A 26,316-nucleotide genomic window follows, 5' to 3' on the forward strand; every position below is an offset into this window, starting at 1 on the left:
ACACAATTAAAATTAGATGGCTATGCAACTAGAGAAAATATTGATATTGGTATCACTGAGACATGGCTGAGAGCAGCAGGCTTCATAAAGCTACACTCCAGGAACTAATGGTAAGGGAGCGTTGAAAAGCCATTGAAAGGGTGGATATAACAGCAGAAAAGGACATAGCAGAAATTATATGGATAGAACTTATTAATGATCTAAAGGCAGCAAAGTAATCATTAGCAACTCCTACAGACCCCCCAAAATCTCAATGTAAAAGGCTAGATAATAAGATGTTTGGGCAAGTGGATGCTGAATCAGAGTATAATGAAGGCTGAGATCGATAGATTTTTGGACTCTAGGGGAATCGAGGGATATGGGGATCGAGCGGGAAAGTGGAGTTGAGGTCGAAGATCAGCCATGATCTTATTGAATGGCGGAGCAGGCTCGAGGGGCCATATGGCCGACTCCTGCTCCCAATTCTTATGTTCTTAAAAAAAAAAAAAAGCTGCAGGAAATTGTAATGCAGTAATCATGAGAGATTTCAATATCTAAAGGTGGCGCTGGATCAGATGCTTGCGAGAGGAGGGTTTTCCTCTGTGCCACTGCACAGCACCATCCCAAAGTTCAGCACTGCGGTCTGCTGGCAAGAAGGTGCAGCCAAGTTTCAGGCCACAGTTGACCATTACTGTCACTGCACGTGTGCAAGCCTTTTGCTGCATGGCAGCCACTGGTTCCCATGCAGCATATGACAAAGTTCGGCCTCTTCCCTTGTGCTGCTCCAGACCCTGAGAAGACAGGTTACTACAATCATCCTCAGATTGGTTTGCCAGGGCCAGCAGAAATGGTTGGTTTGCATTTTGGCAGGGTGTGGCCAAACAGGCAATACTGTTTATTAAGATGTGTGATGGGTTTAGAAGGTTACCTAATAATGCAAAATAAATATCCAAGGCACTACTTCCAGAAAAGCTGGGAGTTCTCCCGGTGTCGTCACCAACATTCCACCCTCGACCAGCATCAAAAATAATTTAACTGGTTATTCATCTCATTTTAACACACCACATTCCCCGAGTTCCCCATCTTACTGCAGCTCATAAAACTTACTCTTAACGGCACCCAGTCCCACAATCTCTACCACCAAGGACAAGAACAGCAATATCATGGAAACACCATCACCTCCAAGTCACAAATTATCCTGCCTGAGACGTATGCCACCAGTCTTTCATTGTCACTGGGTCAAATTCTTAAAATTCCCAACTTAACAACAACAACTTGTATTTATATAGCGCCTTTAACATAGTAAAATGTCCAAGGCGCTGCACAGGAGTATTTTAAGACAAAAAAATTGACACCGATCCACATAAGGATAAATTAGGGCAGGTGACCAAAAGTTTCGGCAAAAAGGTCGGTTTTAAGGAGCGTCTTAAAGGAGGAAAGAGAGGTAGTGAGGCGGAGAGATTTAGGCAGGGAATTCCAGAGCTTAGGGCCTAGGCAACAGAAGGCACGGCCACCAAAGGTTGAGCGATTATAATCAGGGATGCTCAAGAGGGCAGAATTAGAGGAGCGCAGATATCTCGTGGTTGTGGGGCTGGAGGAGATTACAGAGATAAGGAGGGGCGAGGCCATGGAGGGATTTGAAAACAAGGATGACGATTTTGAAATCGAGGCGCTGCTTAACCGGGAGCCAATGTAGGTCAGCGAGCACAGGGGGTGATGGGTGAACGTAGGGTGGAATGTGGGAGGCCAGCCAGGAGTGCGTTGGAATAGTCAAGTCTAGAGGTAACAAACGCATGGATGAGGGTTTCAGCAGCGGATGAGCTGAGGCAAGGGCGGTGATGGGCGATTGTTGGACCAGCATCGCAAGGATTGAGCGTTTCAAGAAGGCGGCCCACTATCGCCTTCTTGGGGCAACTGGCGACGGACAATAAATGCAGTCTTGCCAGTGTTGCCCGCATCCTAAGACCAATTTTCTTCGAAATTGCTGTTTGCGGGACCTTCCTGTGTGAATTGGCTGCCACGTTTGCCTACATAACAACAGTGACTACACCTCGGAAATAATTTGTTGGATGTGAAGGACTTTTGGGCTATCCCAAGAACATAATATAGTCCCATATAAATACCGGTTTTAATGACATTGAAATATGACACACTCACAAATATAGTCTTTGTGAGATGGTTGCTTTTGACACGATTACCAAGAATCATTATCAGACGTGCCAAACTTAAGACATTCACTAGAAAAGGGGAAGAGATAAAGAAATGCTGACCTTGAGATAGTACCTTTTTTTAGAATTGATGAAATATTCCAAAGTGCTTCACATTGTGAATTACTTTCCCAGTGCAGTGAGGGTTGTTATGTAGAAGAACTTATTGAGACTCTCTCCTCAAAGATGAACTACTCGGAACCAACAATCTGGAATCCGATTCTTAGAAGTAGCTGCATAACTGACTCCACGGCTTCCTCACAGTGGAACTCATGTACCTGTTGTTCCTGTTTTACCCACTTCAGGAATTGTCCCAGAAGAAACCAACTCCACCCAGAGAGCTGGTGAAAAGGATGAAGTCTTTGCAAAGCGATTGTGACGGTTTAATGCCAGACGCCTCTCCGAAAGGTAATCCTTGCATTTTACACAACAGCGACGACGACTACTTATATCTTTATATAGTGCCTTTAACATAAAATGTCCTAAGGCGCTTCACAGGAGTGTTATCAACAAAAAAAACAAAGTTTGACACTGAGCCAAATAAGGAGAAATTAGGGCAGGTGACCAAAAGCTTGGTCAAAGAGGTAGATTTTAAGGAGCTTCTTAAAGGATGAAAGAGAGGCGGAGAGATTTAGGGAGGGAATTCCAGAGCTTAGGACCTAGGCAGCTAAAGGCACAACCACCAATGGTATTTTATTAACGTGTGAACAAAATGCAATGTTATTTTCTGATATGTAGATATTAATCTGCTTTTGGGGAGTTTTAACTCTGAATCAAAGATTAATTGTTTATTGTGATCCCTTGTTTGTTGGCACCAGAAATATGCAAACCGCTCCGTTCTTAAAGATACCTCATATCGTCATGGTGACCCTTTCTCTTTTTCTGTTTCCTCCATTTTTCCCTCAACCAGTTTTCCTCTCCTGAAGGTGTTGAATACAGTTCCACCTGTGCCGGGGACCCTCTGGTACCTTGCTGAAATGTCATTCTTTTCGTGTGAGCCTAGACAGTCAGGCCCCGATTTTAACTCCAGGTGGATTCCCCGCTCAGGCCTTAGTTAGAATTACAGTCGGGTCTCGATGATGTCATAGGGCCACAACATGCACATGTAAAGAAGGACCCCGTTGGCTCCAGGTGCGTGTCCTTGCTGCCTGCTCAAGAGAGCAGGTTAAAATTGCAGATGTTGCGATCGTGGCGGCTTTCGGACAGATAAGAGCCAGGGCGATTTTTTTTTTTAACTGCCCACCCGCCAGGTTTCTGCTGAGCAGGTAGGGTTAAAAATCGCGCCCCCCGAGTGTCAGCAGAGGCTGATCCTATCCTTCCCTGTTGTCCGCCCACACATGCATTTCCAGCAAAGTCACTGAATATTGATTAGGAGTTGGGGACTCTGGCCAGTTTTCTCCTCTACATCAGGGGTGCTGAAGCCAATAGTAACATCCCTACTGTTGCTCTGGCTGTGGTCAGTAAACTCAACACAGACTGGGTATCGCACCTGGGGGGGAATCTTGATTTGTTTGGGGCAGCTACTCATAGCCTTACCAGCCGAGCCACTGAGGAACCTTTAACCACCTGCCTCAATGATCAAATAAATCATATTTTATTCAGATATATATTTGGTGTATCAGCCTACTTGCTTTCTGGAGGTGTGCGAGGATAAGGCCATAATGTAAATTTCAGATAACAAAACAAGTTTCGGTACCTTGTCACCAAAAATGTGTGCAATTATATCACCGATACAGTAGATACTGCCTTAGAAATCATTGTATTGGATGTTTATTTCTACAAGTGAAGGAAGCAATTCAACTCGCAAGATTCAAACATACGAGTCAGACTGGATCCCGTTAGTCTCAGGATAAGGGGTCGGCCATTTAAGACTGAGATGAGGAGGGATTTCTTCACTCAGAGGGTTGTGAAACTTTTGAATTCTCTACCCCAGAGGGCTGTGGATGCTGAGTCTTTGAGTATATTCAAGGCTGAGATCGATAGATTGTTGGACTCTAGGGGAATCAAGGGATATAGAGATCGGGCGGGAAAGTGTTGAGGTCGATGATCAGCCATGATCTTCTTGAATGGCGGAGCAGGCTCGAGGGGCCGTATGGCCGACTCCTGCTCCTATTTCTTATGGCACCCCCCTCTTTCCTTACCAATCACAACCTCACCTGAGATGATGCTTTTTTAATCTTAAAGCAATGGTACTTCATACAAAGAATTCCCCGGTGCAGGACAAATCCTTTTCTTCATTTGTAAAAGAATATCAGCACATCTGAGAGAGGGAATTAAGAATATCTTGTTGTTTAATAGGCTATCGCCCTTTCACCTGCCATTTCAAATTTCTCTCTCTCTCACGCACTTTATTTCCTCTGACCAGCTATCGGCCTTTAAAGCTCAAGTTTAAAGTCACCTAACCACTACTTCTTGATTCGTCCAATCTTCCCTCCGACTGTTTTCAGTTTTGTTGGTGCTTGCAATTTGGACCTTTGTCTAGATTTTTTTTAATTTGTTCATGGGATGTGGGCGTCGCTGGCAAGGCCAGTATTTATTGCCCATCCCTAGTTGCTCTAGATAGAGTGGACTGGAAGGACCTATTTCCCTTAGCTAGCAGAGAGGTCGATAACCAAGGGGCATAGATTTAAAGTCATTGGTAGAAGGATTATAGGGAAGTTGAGGAGAACTTTTTTCACCCAGAGGGTGGTGGGGGTCTGGAACTCACTGCTGAACGGGTGGTAGAGGCAGAAGCCCTCATCGCATTTAAAAAGTACTTGGATGTGCACTTGAAGTGCCGTAACCTACAGGGCTACGGACCAAGAGCTGGAAAGTGGGATTAGGCGGGAAAGCTGTTTTTCAGCCGGCACAGACACGATGGGCCGAATGGCCTCCTTCTGTGCTGTAAATTTTTATGATTCTGTGGTCCTTCATCTAGCTTTCTCAATAAAAAAAATTAGTTTCTAGCCCTCCTTTCTGTCCAGCAATGGTGAATTATTCTATCTCTGTCAAGCTGCATTGTATGTGAAAGTTCAATAGCAGCAGCTGTGAGGAAATGGTGTAAATGTAGGTAAACAGCGGTGATTATCTACTTTTATTGGTCTGTTCTTGCGAGTGTAATCATTGGAGCTTGTGTAGCTTTTCACTCTTTAGAAAGATCAACATTTAAAAATTTGAAGAGATCAAACATTCTTATCTGACCTGGCATTAGCCCAAAGGTGAGCAAACTTGTCAGTTAGCCTCACTCACAAGACCACTCATTAAAAAGACAATTCTTAATGTAGGGGATTCAATAATTAGGGGGATAGACAGCACCCTCTGCAGCCACGATCAAGAGTCCCGAAGGGTGTGTTGCCTACCTAAGAGATATCTCGATGCGGCTGGTGCATGCCGGGACACATAACATAGGAAAAAACAGGGAGGAGGTCCTGTTGAGTGAGGAGGTCCTGCTGAGGGAGTATCAGGAGCTAAATTAAAAGGCAAGACCTCCAGGGCAATAACCTCAGCCTGAGCCACGTGCAAATTGGCACAGGGACAAACGTGATTAGGGTAGTTAACCCGCTAGGACGGGCTGCACTTGAACCAGACTGGTACCAAGGTCCCCGCTTGAAAAAATAAATAGGACCGTAGAAAAGACTTCAAACCAATAGAGGGGGATGGGGAGGGCTCAGGCAGAAATAAAAATAGCCTAAAGATGTTTAAAAAGGGATGAGAGTGAAGTTCAGGTCATCCAATAGTGTTAAAGGTAATATAAATACTTCAGGTTCAGGAAAAAATATAGGAAATAATAACAATAACTTTATTATCATTTTGGTTGTATTTTTTTTTAAACAAGAAGTGTGATGGGTTAAAATGCTTGTTAAAAGTAAGGGCAGCATAGGGTCTATTGGCCAATGAAAAGTTCGATACACTAATGCATGTAGCCTAAGAAATAAAACAAGTGAATTGGAAACGCAAATTCAGCTTAAGCCGTGTGCCGTAGTGCCCAACACTGAGACCTCTCTACAAGCTGGCTGTGACTGAGAGGTAAATATTCCAGGATATAAGGTCTTTAGACAGGTCAGGGAAATTGGAAAAGGAGGAGTAGCAATATTGACCAGGAACACTATTACAGAAAGGGGGGGGGACCTCAGTAAAGGTGAGCAGGCAGTAGAACCCTATGGGTAGAATTGAGGAATAGAAAAGGATGCAAGACTTTGGTAGGAGTTGTTTTCAGACCTCAAGATAGCAGTGATAAAGTGCCTGCTGCAAAAATAGAGTACAGGAAACTCTCGATTTACCGGCACCTAAATAACCGGAAATCTCTGTCAACCGGCACAATTCAGGAGTAGGTTCAGGTAAGTTTTACTTCATATTAGTGGCAGTTCCTGGATCTGTGGCTGTGTAACTGGGGTTCCTGCACTTGTTGCTAAGCAACAGGGACGCTTGGTCTGTGGCCAGAGTTCCTGCACGTGTTGCTAAGCAACAGGGAAGCCTGGATTTGTTGCTGTGTACGGTGCTCTTGTACCTTTTAACTATATCTCTCTGTAATCCGGACTTTTTGATAAAGCGGCACCACGCCGGTCCCGTCGGTGCCGGATAATAGAGTTTCCTGTAGTTATAATGGGAGACTTTAATTTTCATATAGACTCGGGGAAGCAGAACAGCTCGATCCCAAAGGCAGCAAATTTCTTGAGTGTATTCGGGACAGTTTTCTGGAACAATATGTCTGTGAACCAAGAAGAGAACAGGCTATCTTAGCTTTAGTAATGAGTAATGAGCCTGAATTAGTCAATAATCTAACGGTAAGGGAACACCTCGCTAAAAGTAACCACAATATGATAGAATTCGATACTAGGTTTGAGAGGGGAAAGGGCGAGTCACAAACTAAATTTTAAATTTGGGTGTGGTGGACTTTGGAGGGTTGAGGCAGGAATTGACACAATAGACTGGGCAGACCTATTAATTCAGTTCAATTTTATTTGCCATATATGTAACTAGTACTAGTACAAGTACAATGGAATGCTTACTCCCTGTTAGGGACACATCAGCTATTCTTACAGCGCCGTGTTCAGAGTCAATTCAATGGCATCCAGTGGCAGTGGGAGCACGATGTCCCTCAGCCGTTCCGTCCTCCTCGTCACCGCGGCCTCCTCCTCACTGTTGCCGGCTCCACGTGTGATGGCCTGCTTCTCCCGCTCACGATCCGACCTCTGGCCGCCATGCTCGGCTCCCCTCCTCCCAGTCGGACTGCGAGCTTCCTGCCAAGGAGCTGCTGGCCGACGTGCTGTAGCGGGTCGTCGTGGCTGCTGCTGCTGCTCGTTGCACTGCGCTGCCTCCGCCCGACTTGCCGAACACATCGTCGGGATGTAAATGCTCCGGTCGCTGCGGCCTCCTCCTTACTGTCGCCGGCTCCACGGTCCGACGGCCCGGGGCCTGCTTCTCCCGCTCACAGTCCGGCCTCTGGCCGCCATGCTCGGCTCCCCTCCTCCCAGTCGGAATGCCTTCCCGCCGAGGAGCTGCTGACCGACGTGCTCTAGCGGGTTGTCGTGGCTGCTGCTCGTCGCGCTGCGCTGCCTCCGCCCGACTCGCCGAACACTTCGCTCTGCTTGCGGGAGCGAGCGGCGAGAGCGGGCCGCCCGAACTATAGATGAACAGTGGGAGGTATTCAAAAAAAGTATTTGGTAGAATACAAGACCTGTACATACCCCTAAAGGGCAAGAGCTCTACGTGTGTAATTAAACAACCTTGGTCAACAAGGGAAGGGTAGTATAAAATGGAAAAAAAAAAGAGCTTATATGAAGGCAAAGAATAGTAGAGATCCCACAGACTGGGAGAGATATAAAGAACAGCAAAGGGATACAAAGAAAGTGGTAAGAACTGCAAAAAAGGAATACGAAAAAAAGCTTGAGGGATATCGAGGACAACACTAAAGATTTTTGCAAATATATTAAGAGAGTGTGATGCGGGCCATTAATGACAGATGCAGGGGATATTGTAATTGGAAATCAGGAAATGGCAGACTTGCTCAATAGCTCCTTTGTATCGGTTTTCACAGTAGAGGATGAGGATAAAATAGCAGAGATAAAAGGAAAAATAAAAATAAATCAAGGAGATACTAACTAGATTCAGTATAAGTAAAACAAAGATGAAACTAATGACATTAAAGGTAGACAGATCTCCAGGACCTGATGGTTTCCACCCCAGGGTATTAAAAGAAGTAGGTGAGGAAATTGTTGATACGTTAGTCAAGACCTTCCTAAACACACTCGCTTCCGGAATTGTCCCCTTGGATCGGTAAACTGCCCACGTCACTCCCATTATTTAAAAGTTGGAAAGGTAAACTAGAATATTCTAGGCCTATTACTGTAGCGTTAGATCTGTGGAAGCTACTCGAGTCTGTTATTAGGGACAGCGTGACTGAGTATTTTGACAAATATGAGTTGATCAGAGAGAGCCAGCATAGATTTGTAAAGGGTAAGTCATGTCTACCTAACCTAGTTGAATTTTTTGAGGAGGTACCAAACGTGGTAGTTAAGGAAGTGCCTATGGATGTTCTTTATATGGAGGTGCCACAGTAAGCAGTGTAGATGGGAGCAGAAAGTTGCTGCAGGACAATGATGGATGAAGTGAGTGGGCAAAACTGAGGCAGATGGAGTTCATTGTAGGAAAGTGTGAGGCCGTCCACTTTGGACCTACAGATCAGAGTATTGTCCAAATGGTGAGAAGCAATGTTCCCCCCCGAAGGTGCGAGGCCCCACGCAGACCGCTCACCAGCTCCTGTTACTGGAAGAGATACTGTGCTTACGGGGCCTCACCGCGCATGGAAAAAAGATAGAGGCGACATTGGCGAGAAGCTCAGAACGGTGGAGGAGCAGAGAGATTTAGGGGTTCAAGTACAGAAATCACTAAAAGCTATTGGACAGGGACAAAAAATAATTTACAAGGCCAATGGACTGTTGGCCATTATCTCAAGAGGACTGGAATACAAAGGGGTAGAAGTTATGTTGCAGTTATACAGAGCTCTGGTTAGACCCCATTTAGAGTACTGCGGTCAGTTCTGGGCACCACACCTCAGGAATGATATATTGGTCTTAGAGGGGATGCAGTGCAGATTCACCAGAATGATACTGGGGCTAAAAGGGTTAAATTATGAGGACAGGTTGCATAGACTAGGCTTGTATTCCCTTGAGTATAGAAGATTAATGGATGATCTAATTGAGGTGTTTAGGATGATCAAAGGAGTTGATAGGGTAGATAGGGAGAAACTATTTCTTCTGGTAGGGGAGTCTAGAACTAGGGGGCATAGCCTTAACTATAGAGAGACACCGTTCAGGGTTGATGTCAGAAAACACGTCTTCACACAAAGGGTAGCGGAAATCTGAAACTCTCTTTTGCCCAAATAACTCTCAATTGAAAATTTCAAAACTGAGATTGATAGATTTTAGTTGGGCAAGGGTATTAAGGGTTATGGAACCAAGGCGGGTAGATGGCGTTAAGATACAGATCAGCCTTGATCTAATTGAACAGTGGAACAGGCTTGAGGGGCTGAATGGCCTCCTCCTGTTCCCATGTGGGCTGAGTAGAAATTCTGTTTGTTCCATGTTTGATCATTTTAACGCACACATTTCCATGTCATTTTCCTCCTTCTTTAAATGTATTTTATTTCACTTTTATTTTTGTTGTGTAATTAGCTAGTATTGAAATCTCCCACCTCTCGTCTCTTCTGATCACGAACCATTGCTCCCCATGTCGCTGCTGTCAGTTAAGCTGGTGAATCAGGAGAGTGGGATGCTGAGAAGCGCGTCTCATTCCTGATTTCTCCTGGAGTAGAAATGATGAGTGTTCTATCCAGGGCTAGTATTCCACGTGAAGTATCTTTACCCAGATTGTGTCTATGTAGTAGTTCTAAACCCCACAGCACAGGAACAAAGTTGACTAAGAGCTACACTTAAGTGTGCAATTATCTATCTTTCTAACACTTAAAAAAAAGTTATGAAGCAATTCAGTAGAATACATTTCCCATTTTAAAGGGCATATGTTCTTGGTAAAGAAAATGCAGATGTAGTAACAATATATTTTAAACTTTACAGATGATCCAAATTCCTTACACAGCTCACAAGGGATTCACGCTAACGGCAACAGTATAGAGGCAGCATTTTCATCCTGTAAATTAAACGAACCTGCCGAGTATGATTCTAACAGCAATGAATGGTATGATGAAGAGGCACAGGTAAGAAGAAAACTAGATGAGGAATTTAATTACCACATGAACGGCAGCCGACTGGACACTCCAACTGCTCAGAGCAAAATCGAACAGATCTGGAAGGAAAGAAGCAAAAGAGTTTCCAATGAACCTGTTTTCACAAAACCGTTCCCTTCTGCGGTGCCTTCTAATCCTTTCACCGACGTTCCCAGTGCAGAGCGGTCCGTAGACTTGTATGGCTCCCAGGATTCAAACCCTCGTCAGGGGCTACACAGAATGGGAAGTAGCTCAGCAAGTTGCACGAGCCTTTCAAAACCCATCAAGGAAGAAACCGGCTGGCATGCTGCAAGCAAAGTAATCCCGACGGGAAACTCTCTCGCACAAGGAGGACTTGTCCACAGAACTCCAGTCCCTATTCCCGTTACAGAAACTGGTATCCCACAAACTGGACAACCCACTAGCTGGACTCCATATCCTCAGACAGGTAACGGTGCTGTTTATTACTTTCTGTGCGTTACCTTTTCGAAGTCCGGTTTATTCTGTTTTTTAAACTGCTATCCTGCCCACTAGTCACAGCACTACATCAATCTTTTCTGAAAAGAGCATCTACTGCAATGTGACTGATTGCTCATGTTTGTGGGCCCGGTTCAGAAACGTTACATCGGTACTACTGCGATAGCAGAAGTCTCCTCTTCACAACGTCAGGCGCAATATCACAAAGAATAGCACAATGCAGTGGGCAGCTCTCAAATGTATTCAGAACAACCTTACCAAGTAATAAAAAGACATGTACAGGACCCATTTGCTTTACGTTGACACTCACACACACACACACACACACACACACACACACAGACACACACACACACACACACACACACACACACACACACACACACACTTTAACGAGTCTAATTGAAGCCGCTCATGTTACATATACACAAATAGAAGCATAACTCATTGGTCGCGCGAAGCAGGTTGGTCAGCATCGGAAAGAAAAAGGTTGTTTTGAAAAAAAAAGACTTGCATTTATATAGCACCTCAGGACATCCCCAAGAGTGTTTTACAGCCAACGAAGTACTTTTTGAAATGCAGTCACTGTTGTTATTCAGGAAACGCGGCAGCCAGTTTGTGCACAGCAAGCTCCCACAAACAGTAATATGACGATGACCAGGTAATCTGTATTTTTAGTGATGTTTCAGCTTGGACCCTTCATCAGAACCCAATATGGTTTCAATACTGCTTCTTGCAGTAGGATCTCATTTCCTTTAGAACGGGTTCCATCTGTTCGAGCCCCAACTCCGGGACTTGCACATGTCCTGTAAGCTGACACACGAGGGCACTGTTGAGGGAGTGCTCCATTGTCTGAGGTATCATCCTACAGATGAGACTTTAAACTTGGGTGGATATTAGAAATGCCATGACAGTATTTGAAGAAAAGAAAAGGCGTTCTCATGTTATCCGGGCCAACATTCCTCCTGCAACCAGTATCACCAACAACATTAACTGGCCATTTATCTCATTTGCGGGATTTTGCTGTGTGCAAAATGGCTGCTCCATAACATCAGTCACTGCACTTCAAAGTGACTGATCGCGTGCAAAATGTTTTCAGGCATTCCTGAGAGATGTGATAAAGGATTATACAACTACAAGTCTCTAACTGATATAAAAGCTATGGGTGTACATTCTTTTCATGTAACTTTGGTAATTAGGTAATTATTTAACTCCAGTGTCAGTTTAACTCAAGTTTAACTTAAGTGTCAGCTGTGGCTCCGTTGGTAGCACCCTCGCCTCTGAGTCAGAAGGTTGTGGGTTCGAGTCCCACTCCAGGGACTTGAGCACATAAAGCTAGGCTGACACTCGCAGTGCTGAGGGAGTGCTGCACTGTCGGAGGTACTGTCTTTTGGATGAGACGTTAAACCGAGGCCCTGTCTGCTCTCTCAGGTGAACGTAAAAGATCCCATGGCACTATTTCGAAGAAGAGCAGGGGAGTTATCCCCGGTGTCCTGGTCCCGCAACCAACATAACAAGAACAGGTTATCTGGTCATTAGCACATTGTTGTTTGTGGGACCTTGCTGTGTGCAAATTGGCTGCCGCGTTTCCCACATTACAACAGTGACTCCACTTCAAAAGTACTTCATTGGCTGTAAAGTGCTTTGAGACGTCCAGTGGTTGTGAAAGGCGCTATAGAAATGCAAGTCTTTCTTTCTTTCCTGCCAATAGCTTTGCACTGTAGCCCATGATTCCACCCCACCTGCTCACTCGGGTTAAATCAGATGGTGCCTGTTCGATCCATAGCTGAGCTTCAAACCCCACATTCGAACTATCATCAAGATTACTCATTTTCATCTGTGCTTCTCCGGCTTCTGCCCATACTCTTCCACTGCCAGCAGAACCCTCTGTCATTCCCGGCTCAACTAATCCAACACTGTCCTCGCTGGCCCCCTGAGTTGCATCCTACATAAATTACAGCTCATCAAGAAATTCTGCCATTTGGGTCCTATCCTATCCCACACTAAGTTCAGTGTGCCAACCACCTCTGTCCTCGCCAATTTCCATTTTAGCTCCCCAATCCCAATGCACCAAATCCAAAACCCTTCGCCTTCACCTAAAATCCCTCCATGGCCTCACCCCTCCCTACCTCTGCAACCTCCTCCAGCTCTAATTACTTCCCTAATGACTTCCCTCTGCTCTCCACTCCATCGTCACTCATAGAGCTTTCAGCCGTCTTGGCCCCACACACTGGAATGTTATCCCTGAACTCTTTCTGCTTCAAAAGCTTTCTCAAATCTTACTTCTATGGCCCTACATTTGGTCACCTCCTCTACTTCTTCGTGCGCTTGGACTAAGTGTCAGGTTTCACCTCTGTGAAGTGCTTTGGGTATTTGATTATGTAATACAAGTGGTGTGTTGTCGTAAACAGGGTTCTGTTTGTTCACTTGAATAGTAACGAATTCAATCTTCTGGTTATAATCATTTTATTCTTTAACTTCAGCATAAAAAGCAATTTACAAGCAAAGTATAGTCACAGATAGAACACGCGAACCTAGGCATGGGTCTTTTCGTGCTGCTTGAACAAAGGAAAAAGCTTACATTCATACACTGTTTTCTTATCAAACTGAAGCAGGCATTGCCTAATATGGTAGTCTCTGGCTACTGCATAGTCCAGAGAGACAAGTCTGCATTTTCTTCCACATACATCAATTAAAAACATCATGGCTTTGCTGTGGTAATATATCCAAGGCAGGTTGGTTGCAAACACCAGCTATCGCTAAGTGAAATCCTCTCTGAATTAACCAAGTTCCAAATGGCACCATCTTTAAAAGTTGGTCATTCAAAAGTACATTCATTTCTGTAAAACTCTACCCAAACCAATGCTCTCCCATGATTTTTATAGCTGAAGAGGATCTGTTGGACCTGGAGTAGAAACTATTGGAGTTCTTTAAGGATGTAACTAGTGGAGTAGACAAAGGGGAACTGGTAGATGTGGTGTATTTGGATTTTCAGAAGGCCTTCGATAAGGTTGGTGAACAAAATTAGGGCACATGGAATTGGGGGTAATATACTAGCATGGATTGAGAATTGGTTAACAGACAGAAAAAGAGGAGGGATAAACGGGTCTTTTTCAGGATGGCAGGCTGTGACTAGTGGGGTACCGCAATGATCGGTGCTTGGGCCCCAGCTATTCACAATCTATATCAATGATTTGGATGAGGGGACTAAATGTAACATTTCCAAATTTGCTGATGATACAAAGCTAGGTGGCAGTGTCAGTTGTGAAGAGGATGTGAAGAGGCTTCAAGGGGATCTTGACAGGCTCAGTGAGTGGGCGAGAACATGGCAGATGGATTATAATGTGGATAAATGTGAAGTTCTCCACTTTGGTAGAAAAAACAGAAAGGCAGGGTATTTCCTAAATGGTGAAAGATTGGGGAATGCAGATGCTCAAAGGGACCTGGGTGTCCTTGTACATGAGTCACTGAAAGTGAATGTGCAGGTGCAGCAAGCCATTAGAAAGGCAAATGGTATGCTGGCCTTCATTACAAGAGGATTTGAGTACAGGAGTAAAGAAGTCTTACTCCAATTATATAGGGCCTTGGTGAGACCACACCTGGAGTACTGTGTACAATTTTGGTCTCCTTACCTAAGGAAGGATATACTTGCCATAGAGGGAGTGCAACGAAGGTTCACGAGATTGATTCCTGGGATGGCAGGACTGTCGTATGAGAAGAGATTGAATAAACTAGGCCTGTATTCTCCTGAATTCAGAAAAATGAGAGGGGATCTCATTGAAGCATACAACATTATTACAGGGCTTGATAGGGTGGATGCTGGGAGAATGTTTCCCTTGGCTGGGGAGTCTAGAACCAGGGTCGCCCATTTAAGACAGAGATGAGGAGGAATTTCTTCACACAGAGGGTGGTGAGTCTTTGGAATTTTCTACCCCAGAGGGCTGTGGAGGCGGAGTCATTGGGTATATTCAAAACAGAAGTCGATAGATTTCTGACTAGTAAGGGCATCAAGGGATATGGCGATAGAGCCGGTGAATGGAGTTGAGGCAGAAGATCAGCCATGATCTCATTGAATGGCGGAGCAGGCTCGAAGGGCCGAATGGCCTATTCCTGCTCCTATTTCTTATGTTCTTATTCTTGGTAGCAGTGGTATAGAGTTAATATTGTTTAGATGAGTTTAAAAAAAAAAAATGATATTGATATCTAAAAGGATCGTCCAGGTCCATTTAAACATTGAAGGACCCAGCAGGTTCTTCCTGAACATTGACAAGAGGGCTGGTACTTCTATCCGGTGATTTGGAGAGATGGGGAACATCTCTCACTTTCTCATACTTTACATTGTAATCAGGTAAGCCTGGTAAGGCAGGCCTAGACATAATGGATCCTTTACGCAGAATGATGCAGCAGAATGCTACATTATACAAAGGGATCGCATGCAGGCAATAGTTATTATCTAGGGACGTCAGATCCTTTTGTGCAGTCAAATTGCCTTTGCCAGCTTTTCGGTAAGCTAGACAATAAAACTAAAGGATGAAAGTCATGGGGGTTAATTTTAACTTTTGGCAATGGTGTAAAACGGGCGCTATCCGATCAGACCCTGCCGATTCTCCTTCCTGACGATTCTCCTTCCCATTGACTTCAAAGGCCAGGAAAGTCCGGTATAACGGGCGGCCAATCCAATATTACCCGCTTAACGCCACCCCGGACAGTTTAAAATTACCCTCCTTTTGTCTATTTCGTCTCTTTTTTTATATATAAAAGAAAATAATGAGGCCTCAGGCCATCGGTGCTTACTGATGTAGTTACTAATAGGCTTTTATCCTTTTCAAATAACTTCATTTAGTCCACACAATCACGATGATGTGAGTAGGTCGCTGCTGTGCCCCATAGCATGAAGAGAATAGATGTCTACTTGATACACATCTGGACCTCAATCCTTAGCACCTTGTTTTTCCCATCACAGGCTCCTCTAACTTCATAGGCCATAGGCTCTGCCTGCGCACACATTCTCCTCACTACTGGCAGGGATATTGAAAGATAATTTTATGTTCTGGCCATTTTGTGGGGACGTGGGGAAATATTAAACACTTCACCGAAATTTACAGACTTCTTGTTGACGCCTCTGGGATCCATTTGAAAGGATTCTTGGTGAATGACTGATGGGAGGCGATTTGCTGAAAACTCTCTTCAGTTGATATGTGAGTTCTTTCCTCGTGTTGTCCCCATTCTAATTGTATTACTGTCAGCAAAGGTCATCAGTTTGTCTGCTGCAGTTGTTTTGCTTGTTTCTTGTGGTTAAGGTTTTTGAGGGCGGGGTGGGGATAAAAAGCTTGTCGGTCAGGTTTTGAAATAGTTGTACTCTGTGTCTTTTTGTTTTCCACTGCAGAAATTGCGATCATCTTTCCTCTGATTCGTGACCTCTGATAGTAGATCAGGGGAAACCTGAAATGTCCCCCTTCCCTGTCTGTGACATTATCGTGGCGGGGAAAAAGCTGTTCATCGTTAACTGGCTGAAGATTAGTTCAGAGTAAGAAAGGGTTCAGCTTCCATGAGTGCTGTGGGTTGAACCAATTCAAGTTCTAACAATAGAGAGATGGATTCATAATCAGAGATCTTGATATTTCCGTTATGAACATGGGCACATCAACAAAGTATTATTAGGGCTATGAGAGTAATCTATTCTCGTACAGTATCTATTATTGGCTGGAATAGTAAGTAATCTCTTGCCCAGGCACACTATTCATCAATCATCCCAGCTTCTCCCATTATTGACTTTAGCACACTAAAGGAACTAGAGTTATGGGATTTGTGTACTTTTAGATGTTCTTGTTCAGGTATCGCCCTCATGTGAGAGTCAACAGCCATGTTCATCATCCTATCCCATTATTGCCTATTGCCTATCATATGCTGTAGTTACTTTCTTGTTGGTGTACTTGCCTAGTTCTTTATATCATCCAGCCATCTTTTCCTTGGTCTTCCTCTTGATCCTTGGCTTTTTTGTGCTTCTGCATAAAGATTGCGATTAACTTCATCCCAAACCCCCCCCACCCACCCACTTTATCTTATCCCGTGTTGAAGGTTTGGAACACAGTTCAGTGGGCACCATCCATCCTCCAGGACCTGCCCAAGTAGCACTCTTCATATGTGAGCCTTGAGAAAGAGTGCCATTTAAAAGTTTTTTTAGTGATGTTGATTGAGGGATAAATATTGGCCAGGACACCGGGGATAACTCCCCTGCTCTTCTTCAAAATAGTGCCATGGGATCTTTTACATCCACCTGAGAGGGCAGACGGGGCCTCAGTTTAGCGTCTCATCCGAAGGACGGCACCTCCGACAGTGCAGCACTCCCTCAGTACTGCACTGGAGTAGCTGAATGTATATCCATGCCCGGGGCTGCATCACAGTCTGAGCTCCAATCTTGTGAAACTCTGTGCCAGGAATGTCTGGCTGCCTGGCCTGAACTAGCCCAAGGTGCACTGAGGGTGGCTGCCTAATTTCATGAGATCATCTCATTTCAATAATTAGCACAGCTCTGGATTTAACTCGGTAGCTACCCTGATGGGGCTGCACCAAATCTGGCTAGCTGCTCAAATTTAAAGGGATGTGTCCACTTAGTGCATGATATCCTCTACACCCTCTACTCTTGGGAATCCTGACACAGAGGAAATATTCCATGCCCTGTTGAGCTGATGCCTGCTTTGTTGAGCTGAGGCTTGCTTTCCATGGGGAAAGTGACAAATGTGTTGCTTTTTCAAACGAGCTCTACATCACTTGCTTGATGCATCTGTGGATAGGTGACAGAAAACAGAGTACGGGTCATTTTCTAGTGGGGTACCACAAGGAACAGTGCTTGGGCCTCAGCTATTCACAATCTACATCAATGATTTGGATGCGGGGACCAAATGTAATATATCCAAGTTTGCTGATGATACAAAGCTGGGTAGGAATGTAAGTTGTGAGGAGGATGCAAGGAGGCTTCAAGGGGATATAGACAGGCTAAGTGAGTGGGCAAGAACATGACAAATGGAATATAATGTGGGGAAATGTGAAGTTATCCACTTTGGTAGGAAAAATAGAAAAGCAGAGTATTTTTTAAATGGTGAGAGATTGGAAAATGTTAGTGTTCAGAGGGACCTGGGTGTCCTTGTACACGAATCACTGAAAGTTAACATGCAGGTATAGCAAGCAATTAGGAAAGCAAATGGTGTGTTGGCCTTTATTACAAGAGGATTTGTGTATAAGAGTAAAGTCATCTTACTGCAATTATATAGGGCCCTGGTGAGACCACACCTGGAGTATTGTGTACAGTTTTGGTCCCCTTACCTAAGGAAGGATATACTTGCCATAGAGGGAGTGCAACGAAGGTTCACCAGACTGGTTCCTGGGATGGGGGGATTGTCCTATGAGGACAGATTGAGTAGACTAGGCCTATATTCTCTAGAGTTTAGAAGAATGAGAGGTGATCTCATTGAAACATACAAAATTCTTACAGGGCTTGACAGGGTAGATGCAGGGAGGATGTTTCCCCTGGCTGGGGAGTCTAGAACCAGGGGTCACAGTCTCAGAATAAGGGGTCGGCCATTTAGGACTGAGATGAGGAGAAATTTCTTCACTCAGAGGGTGGTGAATCTGTGGAATTCTCTACCCCAGAGGGCTGTGGAGGCGCAATCATTGAGTAAATTCAAGACAGAGATCGATAGATTTTTGAATATTAAGGGAATCAAGGGATATGGGGATAGTGCAGGAAAGTGGAGATGAGGTAGAAGATCAGCCATGATCTTATTGAAGGCTCAAAGGGCCAAATGGTCAACTCCTGCTCCTATTTCTTATGTTGTTATTTTTTATGTTCTTATGAATGACTGATTATGTCACCATCAGTGGCTTGGAAGGATTTGGTGGCATAAATGTTTAATACGTGCCCGTGAGGTGAGGATTCCCTGTGGTACAAGTTGTCTGCAGGTCAGCCTTCAGGTTTGGGCACGAAGGGAAGTATTGGAGTCCACTGTAGCACCCGCTAACGCTTTCCTGACTGAGAGTGGCTGATTTCATACAAACTTGGGATTGAGCCTGCGACACGCTTGGCGCCATGCGAGGGAATGCCTTTATCAGCTGAACCAGCAAAGAAGCCATTTAGACATTTGCTAACTATTGGTGTCAAAGGGCTTGGTATCAAAAGTTTTATTTTCCAGGCACCAGTAATAGCAGCTTTAACCATGGGGAGCATTGTTCCTTGGAACAGAAATAGTGACAAATTTACAAACCGCCGCTCTCCCAAATCATTCACAATTTTTTCTGTTTCATCTTCAGGAAATAAAAATGAATCTTGTAAATATATTGGGAATGTGCTTTGGAATCCTCCATGCCAGCAAGTGCCAAGAGAAGACAGCAACTTCAGCTATTTTGGCCAAGGTAAGGTGTTGTTTCAGCCGGACCAGCTATCAGAGAGCTAAAGTCACAATGCAGACAATTGGAGAAATTAATCATCGTTCTATATGGGAACTGCACTTGTTGTTTCGTATGACGGGAAAAGCTTATAACGGGATGTCTAGTTTGGCTCTCCATTCGATGGCCTCCTGAGATGCCAAGTGGATCAATGAGGTCCCTCCCGCAACAGATCTCAGTGGGCAGGTTGATGTGATGTGTTCCATGGTCTGGGACTCACAGCCACAGTCGCACTTCGGGTCCTCCCCCATTTTCCTCCTCTTCTTCATTCTTCTTAGGCAGTCCCTCAGAACCGAAGATGACTTGCTTCCACATTAAAAAATGAGTTCTCAGGTGACTGATGAGTCCAGTGAGGGACCTACAGTCTCTGTCACAGGTGGGGCAGATGGTGGTTGAAGGGGCGGCTGGGTGGGGTGCTTGGGTTGACGTGCGCTGCTTGCGCTTGGCTTCCACTTACTCCCGGCGAAGAGACGCAAGGTGTTCGGCGCCTTCCTGGGTGTTTCTCCTCCACTTTGTGCAGTCTTGGGCCAGGGATTCCCAGGTGTCACCTTCCACTTGTGGAGCGGTTGGCCACATCGTCCGTGCCCTGTGCAGATTGGGTTGAGCGCTGTCCACTGTCTTCGAGGGAGGTCGGAGCCAGGGACCTCTGCTGTTGGGTCAGTGATGAGGTGTTGGTTCTTTGTGTTCTACGATTCCGTCCATCTGGGTAGTGGGTGGACATCAGCTGTGTGAATATTGGCTGCTGTTTCCCAGAATGGCTGGCGTGACTTTAAGCGCTTTCGTGGTGGGTTTTTCAATTCTTCGTGAATGGGAAGCTCAATGTTGCTCATTACTTTTTCCCGTCTCACGGAGCACGGTGGCGTCGCGGCGAATGGCAGACGGGGCAATGTGGGACAGCACCGGGAGCCACTCAGTTGGAGTGGACTTGAGCGTCCTGACATCGTCCTCAGGGCGGCGTTTAGCTGCACGTCTGCATTCTTTGTGTGGCGGCTGCAGGACTGTGAGGCAGAACTGCATGTGGCTGCCAGTGCAGAATCTGAAAAGCACTTTGCGATCCGAAAAATTGATTTCAGAGCAGAATTTTAGGATTGTGTTTTTTGGTGTGCTGGTGTACCAGCATATTGGGGCACAGAGTATTAAGATGCGAATCATACCTGGGACTGCCAAACAACATATTCCCAGTCTTGGCCATACACATTAAATGGTAGGACACTGAGTAGTGTAGAGAAACAAAGAGAACTTGGGGTGCATGTCCACAGATCCCTGAAGGTAGCAGGCCAGGTAGATAAGGTGGTTAAGAAGGTATACGGAATGCTTGCCTTTATTAGCCGTGGCATAGAATACAAGAGCAGGGGGGTTATGCTTCAACAGTATAAAACACTAGTTAGGCCTCAGCTAGAGTACTGCGTGCAGTTCTGGTCACCACATTACAGGAAAGATGTGATTGCACTAGAGGCTGCAGAGGAGATTTACAAGGATGTTGCTGGGAGTAGAGAATCTTAGCTACGAGGAAAGACTGGATAGGCTGGGTCTTTTTTCCTTGGAACAGAGGAGGCTGAGAGGAGACCTTTTATTGTGGTGTATAAAATTATGAGGGGCCTAGATAAAGTGGATAGAAAGGACCTATTTCCCTTCGCAGAGGGGTCAAAAATCAGGGGGCACAGATTTAAAGTAATTGGTGGAAGGTTTAGAGGGGATTTGAGGGGAAATTTCTTCACCCAGAGGGTTGTGGGGGTCTGGAACTCACTGCCTGAAAGGGTGGTAGAGGCAGGAACCCTAACCACATTTAAAAAGTACTTGGATGTGCACCTGGGATGCTCTAACCTGCAGGGCTACGGACCTAGAGCTGGGAAGTGGGATTAGGCTGGCTAGCTCTTTGTTGGCCGGCGTGGACACGATGGGCCGAAATGGCCTCCTTCCGTGCTGTAACTGTCTATGATTCTATATAATTAGCAAACAATACCAAACGGGAGCTAAGCCAAGAGGGAGGATGGAAAATCAGACAGTCGCTTAGGCTGCTGTGGTGCCTCTCCTCAGCTGATTCAAGTGAACCGTGGGCAGAGGCCTGGAAGCGGGGTTACACTGGAATGGTTGTGGATTTTCAGAGCTCGTATCCTATTGTTAAAACGATGCAGTACACTGGAGCACCACAATGTGGCGCCACCTTATTTTGGGAAAACCGGTTTTGTTCTCTTTGGCGAGTTCTGGATCTCAACCACAGGACTCTGGGGGAAGATGCTCAATAGAGCCCAGGCGCCTCCCCACAGGGAGGCAGTGTGCTTAGGAACTACCAAGTTGATAGCTTAAAGCAGCATGGGTTCCAGCCTCGGGAGTAGGGTGCCCAGCCAGTCTGCTCCAAGGGGAAGTCAATGGAGAAGGGAAAAATTTGGGATAGAAACACTCAAAACTGTGGATGATCTCTTTGTGTGGGAGTTCAGACACTCTTGCTAAATTTATCGTTCTGGGAAAAAGACTAAGTTAAATATAATTGGTAAACGAGGAGCCAACACTTGTCTTTAAGAAATTTCAGCAGAAGAGAGAAGAAAATAGAAGCAGTGTGGTTTCTTTCCTCGTGTAACCGTCTGCACTGTCCTACGCTCCTGGTGTCACAGTGTATTTCTTACCTAGTACGGGGTTTCATTTTCTCTGGTAGCCCACTCATGTTCACATAATAACCCATTTAAAATAAATGGGCGAGTGTCTGTATAATGACAATCAGTGCGTCAACAATTACTGAATCTGAAAGAAAGACTTGCATTTATATAGCATGAGGATAGCAAAATACTGCAGATGCTGGAAATCCGAAATAACAACAGAAAATGCTGGAAAAACTCAGCAGGCCAGGCAACATCCGTGGAGAGAGAAATAGAGTCAACGTTTCAGGTTGAAACCCTTTGTCTTGACAGAGGGTTTCGACCTGAAACGTTGACTCTATTTCTCTCTCCACGGATGTTGCCTGGCCTGCTGAGTTTTTCCAGCATTTTCTGTTGCATTTATATAGCGCCTTTCACAATCCCAGGGCGTCCCAAAGAGCTTTACAGCCAATGAAGTACTTTTTTGAAGTGTAGTCGCTGTTGTGATGTAGGAAACGCGGCTGCCAATTTGTGCACAGCAAGCTCCCACAAACAGCATCGTGATAATGACCGGATCATGTGTTTTTTAGTGATGTTGGTTGAGGGATAAATATTGGCCAGGACACTGGGGATAACTCCCCTGCTCTTCTTTGAAATAGTGCCACGGGATCTTTTACGTTCACCTGAGAGAGCAGACGGGGCCTCGGTTTAACGTCTCATCCGAAAGACGGCAGCTCCGACAGTGCAGCACTCCCTCAGCACTGCACTGGGAGTGTCAGCCTAGCTTTATGTGCTCAAGTCTATGGAGGGGGACTTTGAAATCCAGCACTCAACTCGTTAGAAAAGTTGTATGCGCAAATTGTTTTAAAGGGCATGGTAAATTTACATACTGCTAAAAGTATGATTTAAAAAAAAATTTTAAAAAAAATTTCACGATTTAATTTCTTATTTTGTACTCTCTTATATAAATGGTTTTAATTTTATGCTGCATCATTTATCAGGGGCCAAGGATTATAATCTTGCATGTTGAAATCTCTAAGTGCTGAGCACTTGGTGTCATTCTGGAAACTCTGGAATCCTTCTGCTTTTTTGTGTTGAAAACTTGTTTTCCAATAGTTCTGTCTCTAACCTCCTCCAGCCCTACAACCAATGATCCCTGTAAGCTGCTCGGCAGCGCGGCGTTCCAGGGATCCCGCGCAGCCGGCTTTTGAATGCAAAAACCGCGCGTGCGCAGTGTTTTGAATGGCCCGCGCATCCCCTTAAAAGGGCTGGGCGGCGGCAAAAAAAATGACACGGGTCATTGCCTCCAGCCCTCCGAGGTCTCTGCGCTCCACCAATCCTGACTTCCTGCGCATCCCCGATTTTCTTCGCTCCACCATTGGCGGCCGTGCCGTCAGCTGCCTGGGCCCAAAGCTCTGGAACGCCCTCCTTAAACCTCTCCGCATCTCTCCCCCTCTCTCTCCTCCTTTAAGACACTTCTTAAAACCTACCTCTGTCACCTGTCCTAATATCTCCTTATGTGACTCGGTGTGAAATTTTGTTTGATAACGCTCCTGTGAAGCACCTTGGGACATTTTACTACGTTAAAGTTGCTGACGTAAGAAAACTCACTAAACACTTGGTTTGAGTATAAAACAAGGCTTTAATCAACTGTTTCACAACCATGAGATTCTAGTTACATCACTAGTTCCTGGTTACAAAAATGTTCTGGGCAAGCTGGGTCCACGCCCAAGTATTTATACTCCTTGGACGGCGCCACCAGCTGGCTGCCCAGTGTTATTTCATGAGTCATTTCTTCATGAATGATGGGATTCATGACAGTTGCTATATAAATACAAGTTGTTGGTGTTTTCTGGAAGTAGTGCTTGATACAAAACTGGGCTTATTAGTAAAACATTTTTAAAAATTCATTTATGGGATGTGGGCGTTGCTGGCAAGGCCCAGCATTTATTGCCCATCCCTAATTGCCCTTGAGAAGGTGGTGGTGAGCCGCCGCCTTGAACCGCTGTAGTCCGTGTGGTGAAGGTTCTCCCACAGTGCTGTTAGGGAGGGAGTTTCAGGATTTTGACCCAGCGACGATGAAGATAAATAGTTAAGGATCTTTCCTACCTGGCGTTCGACTGCATTGTCCGCACCTGCATCAGCTGCCATGACACTCACTCAAAGTGTCTGGTTTCATCTAAAGCAGTTAGAGTCATAGAGTCATAGAGTTTTACAGCACAGAAAGAGGCCCTTCGGCCCATCGTGTCTGCGCCGCCCATCCATCCCTGTCCAGTCTAATCCCATTTTCCAGCATTTGGTCCATAGCCTTGTATGCAATGGCATTCCAAGTGCTCATCCAAATGCTTCTTGAATGTTGTGAGGGTTCCTGCCTCTACCACCCTTTTGGGCATTGAGTTCCACATTCCAACCACCCTCTGGGTGAAAAAGTTCCTCCTCAAATCCCCTCTAAATCTCCTGCCCCTTACCCTGAATCTATGCCCCCTTGTTATTGACCCCCCTACTAAGGGGAAAAGTTCCTCTTTGTCTACCCTATCTATGCCCCTCATCATTTTGTATACCTCAATCAGGTCCCCCCTCAGCCTTCTTTGCTCCAAGGAAAACAACCCCAGCCTGTTTAGTCTTTCTTCATAGCTGAGGCGCTCCATCCCAGGTAACATCCTGGTGAATCTTCTCTGCACCCTCTCCAAAGCAATCACATCCTTCCTATAGTGAGGCGACCAGAACTGCACACAGTACTCCAGCTGTGGCCTCACCAGCGTTTTGTACAGCTCCATCATAACCTCCCTGCTCTTATATTCTATGCCTCGGCTAATGAAGGCAAGTATCCCATATGCCTTTTTAACCACCTTATCTACCTGTTCCGCTGCCTTCAGGGATCTATGTACATGTACACCAAGGTCCCTCTGACCCTCTGTACTTCCTAGGGTCCTACCACTCATTGTGTATTCCCTTGCCTTATTTGTCCGTCCAAAATGCATCACCTCGCACTTTTCAGGGTTGAATAAACAAATTAGTTTCTCACTAGACCGTGTGTTTTATAAGAGGGATGTTGTGTTCTTATCCCTTAATGATGCTTTCATTTTTAGAGGGTACATCAAGCATCTGCATATCTGAGGCCAAGGGAGTTCAGATTGGTGACCATAACGTTATGCACATTGGAAAACAGGTTTTCAACGGGAAAAAGCGGAAGGACTCCAAAGCTTCCAGACAGACTCCAAGTGCTCAGCACTTGGGGACTTTTGGTAAGACAAAGTTTTCAACATGCAAGTAAATCAATGAACTGCTTATAGTTGCAGAGGAAAAATTAATACAAGTAACTAAACGATGGCCCGGATTTTGTGGTGGTAATAACGCGCTCACTGTTATTGTGGAGTAAATTGGACAGCAACTTCTGGAGCCCGCACATGCAGTTGGAAACGCGGGAATCGGGAAGTTGTTGTTCGCGATGCCTTGCTCCTCTGGCAGCTTCGGTACACCGGTACCTCACCGAGAGATTCGGCACTCAAACACTTGAAGGGCATGAAGTTGCGGTACTTACCCACTAGATAACCATTAAACACGCCAGAAAATGTTATGGCTTGTCCATTCAAGTGTAAGTGAATTTGTAACGGCATGATAAGTCCTAATTACTACCAAACAACCTCTCTGGCACTGAAAATTTACTTTTACAAGTGTGGAGTCTCATTCCTTCAGATTTTAATTATTGTTGGAGATTTTAAAAAAAATTAAAGTCACTTTTTTTTACTTTTTCTTTGTCTTTTTTTATCTCTTTCTCTTAATCCCATCTTTCTTTCTCTCTCTCATTTTGCTTTCTGTACATGATCTTACATTGAATTAAATATTCTAACTTTCACTTCCTGGTTCAGACTGCGTGTCTCAGTAAGGATTACATAGGTTATACAGCACAGAAACAGGCCATTCGGCCCAACGAGCCCATGCTGGCATTTATGCTCCACTCGAGCCTCCTCCCGTCTTCCCTCATCTAAATCTATCAGCATAATCCTCTATTCCCGCCTCCACCTAAATGCATCTATACTATTCGCTTTAACCACTCCCTGTGGTAGCGAGTTCCACATTCTCACCACTCTCTGGGTAAAGAAGTTTCTTCAGAAGTGCCTTCTGTTGCCTAGGCCCTAAACTCTGGAATTCCCTGCCTAAACCTCTCTGCCTCGCTACCTCTCTTACCTCGTTTAAGACGCTCCTTAAAACCTACCTCTTTGACCAAGCTTTTGGTCACCTGCCCTAATTTATCCTTATGTGGATCGGTGTCAAACTTTTTTGTCTTAAAATACTCCTGTGCAGCGCCTTGGGACGTTTTACTACGTTAAAGGCGCTATATAAATATAAGTTGTTGTTGTAGAAGTAGAATTCCCTCTTTGATTTCTTGGTGAGTATCTTATGTTGATGGCCTCTAGTTTTGCTCTTTGCCACAAGT

The 26,316-nt window shown here is 45.1% G+C and overlaps 1 protein-coding gene across 3 annotated transcripts in view; it reads left to right on the forward strand.

The window, feature by feature from the left end:
• Positions 1 to 26,316, forward strand: part of ripk1l (receptor (TNFRSF)-interacting serine-threonine kinase 1, like) — a 99,360-nt gene that overhangs the window by 56,514 nt on the left and 16,530 nt on the right. For 2 of the 3 annotated variants that reach the window (XM_085989208.1, XM_085989207.1), the window contains exons 8-11: positions 2,492 to 2,594; positions 10,238 to 10,834; positions 19,171 to 19,272; positions 24,968 to 25,123. In XM_085989208.1, coding sequence (XP_085845334.1) covers positions 2,492 to 2,594; positions 10,238 to 10,834; positions 19,171 to 19,272; positions 24,968 to 25,123 — 958 coding nt within the window. The remainder of the gene's footprint in view (positions 1 to 2,491; positions 2,595 to 10,237; positions 10,835 to 19,170; positions 19,273 to 24,967; positions 25,124 to 26,316) is intronic. The other variant, XM_085989209.1, reaches the window with a different exon arrangement.

Source organism: Somniosus microcephalus, chromosome 5 (assembly GCF_052327205.1).
Source record: "Somniosus microcephalus isolate GS21.2 chromosome 5, FLI_Smic_1.0, whole genome shotgun sequence".
In the NCBI taxonomy this organism is placed as follows: domain Eukaryota; kingdom Metazoa; phylum Chordata; class Chondrichthyes; order Squaliformes; family Somniosidae; genus Somniosus; species Somniosus microcephalus.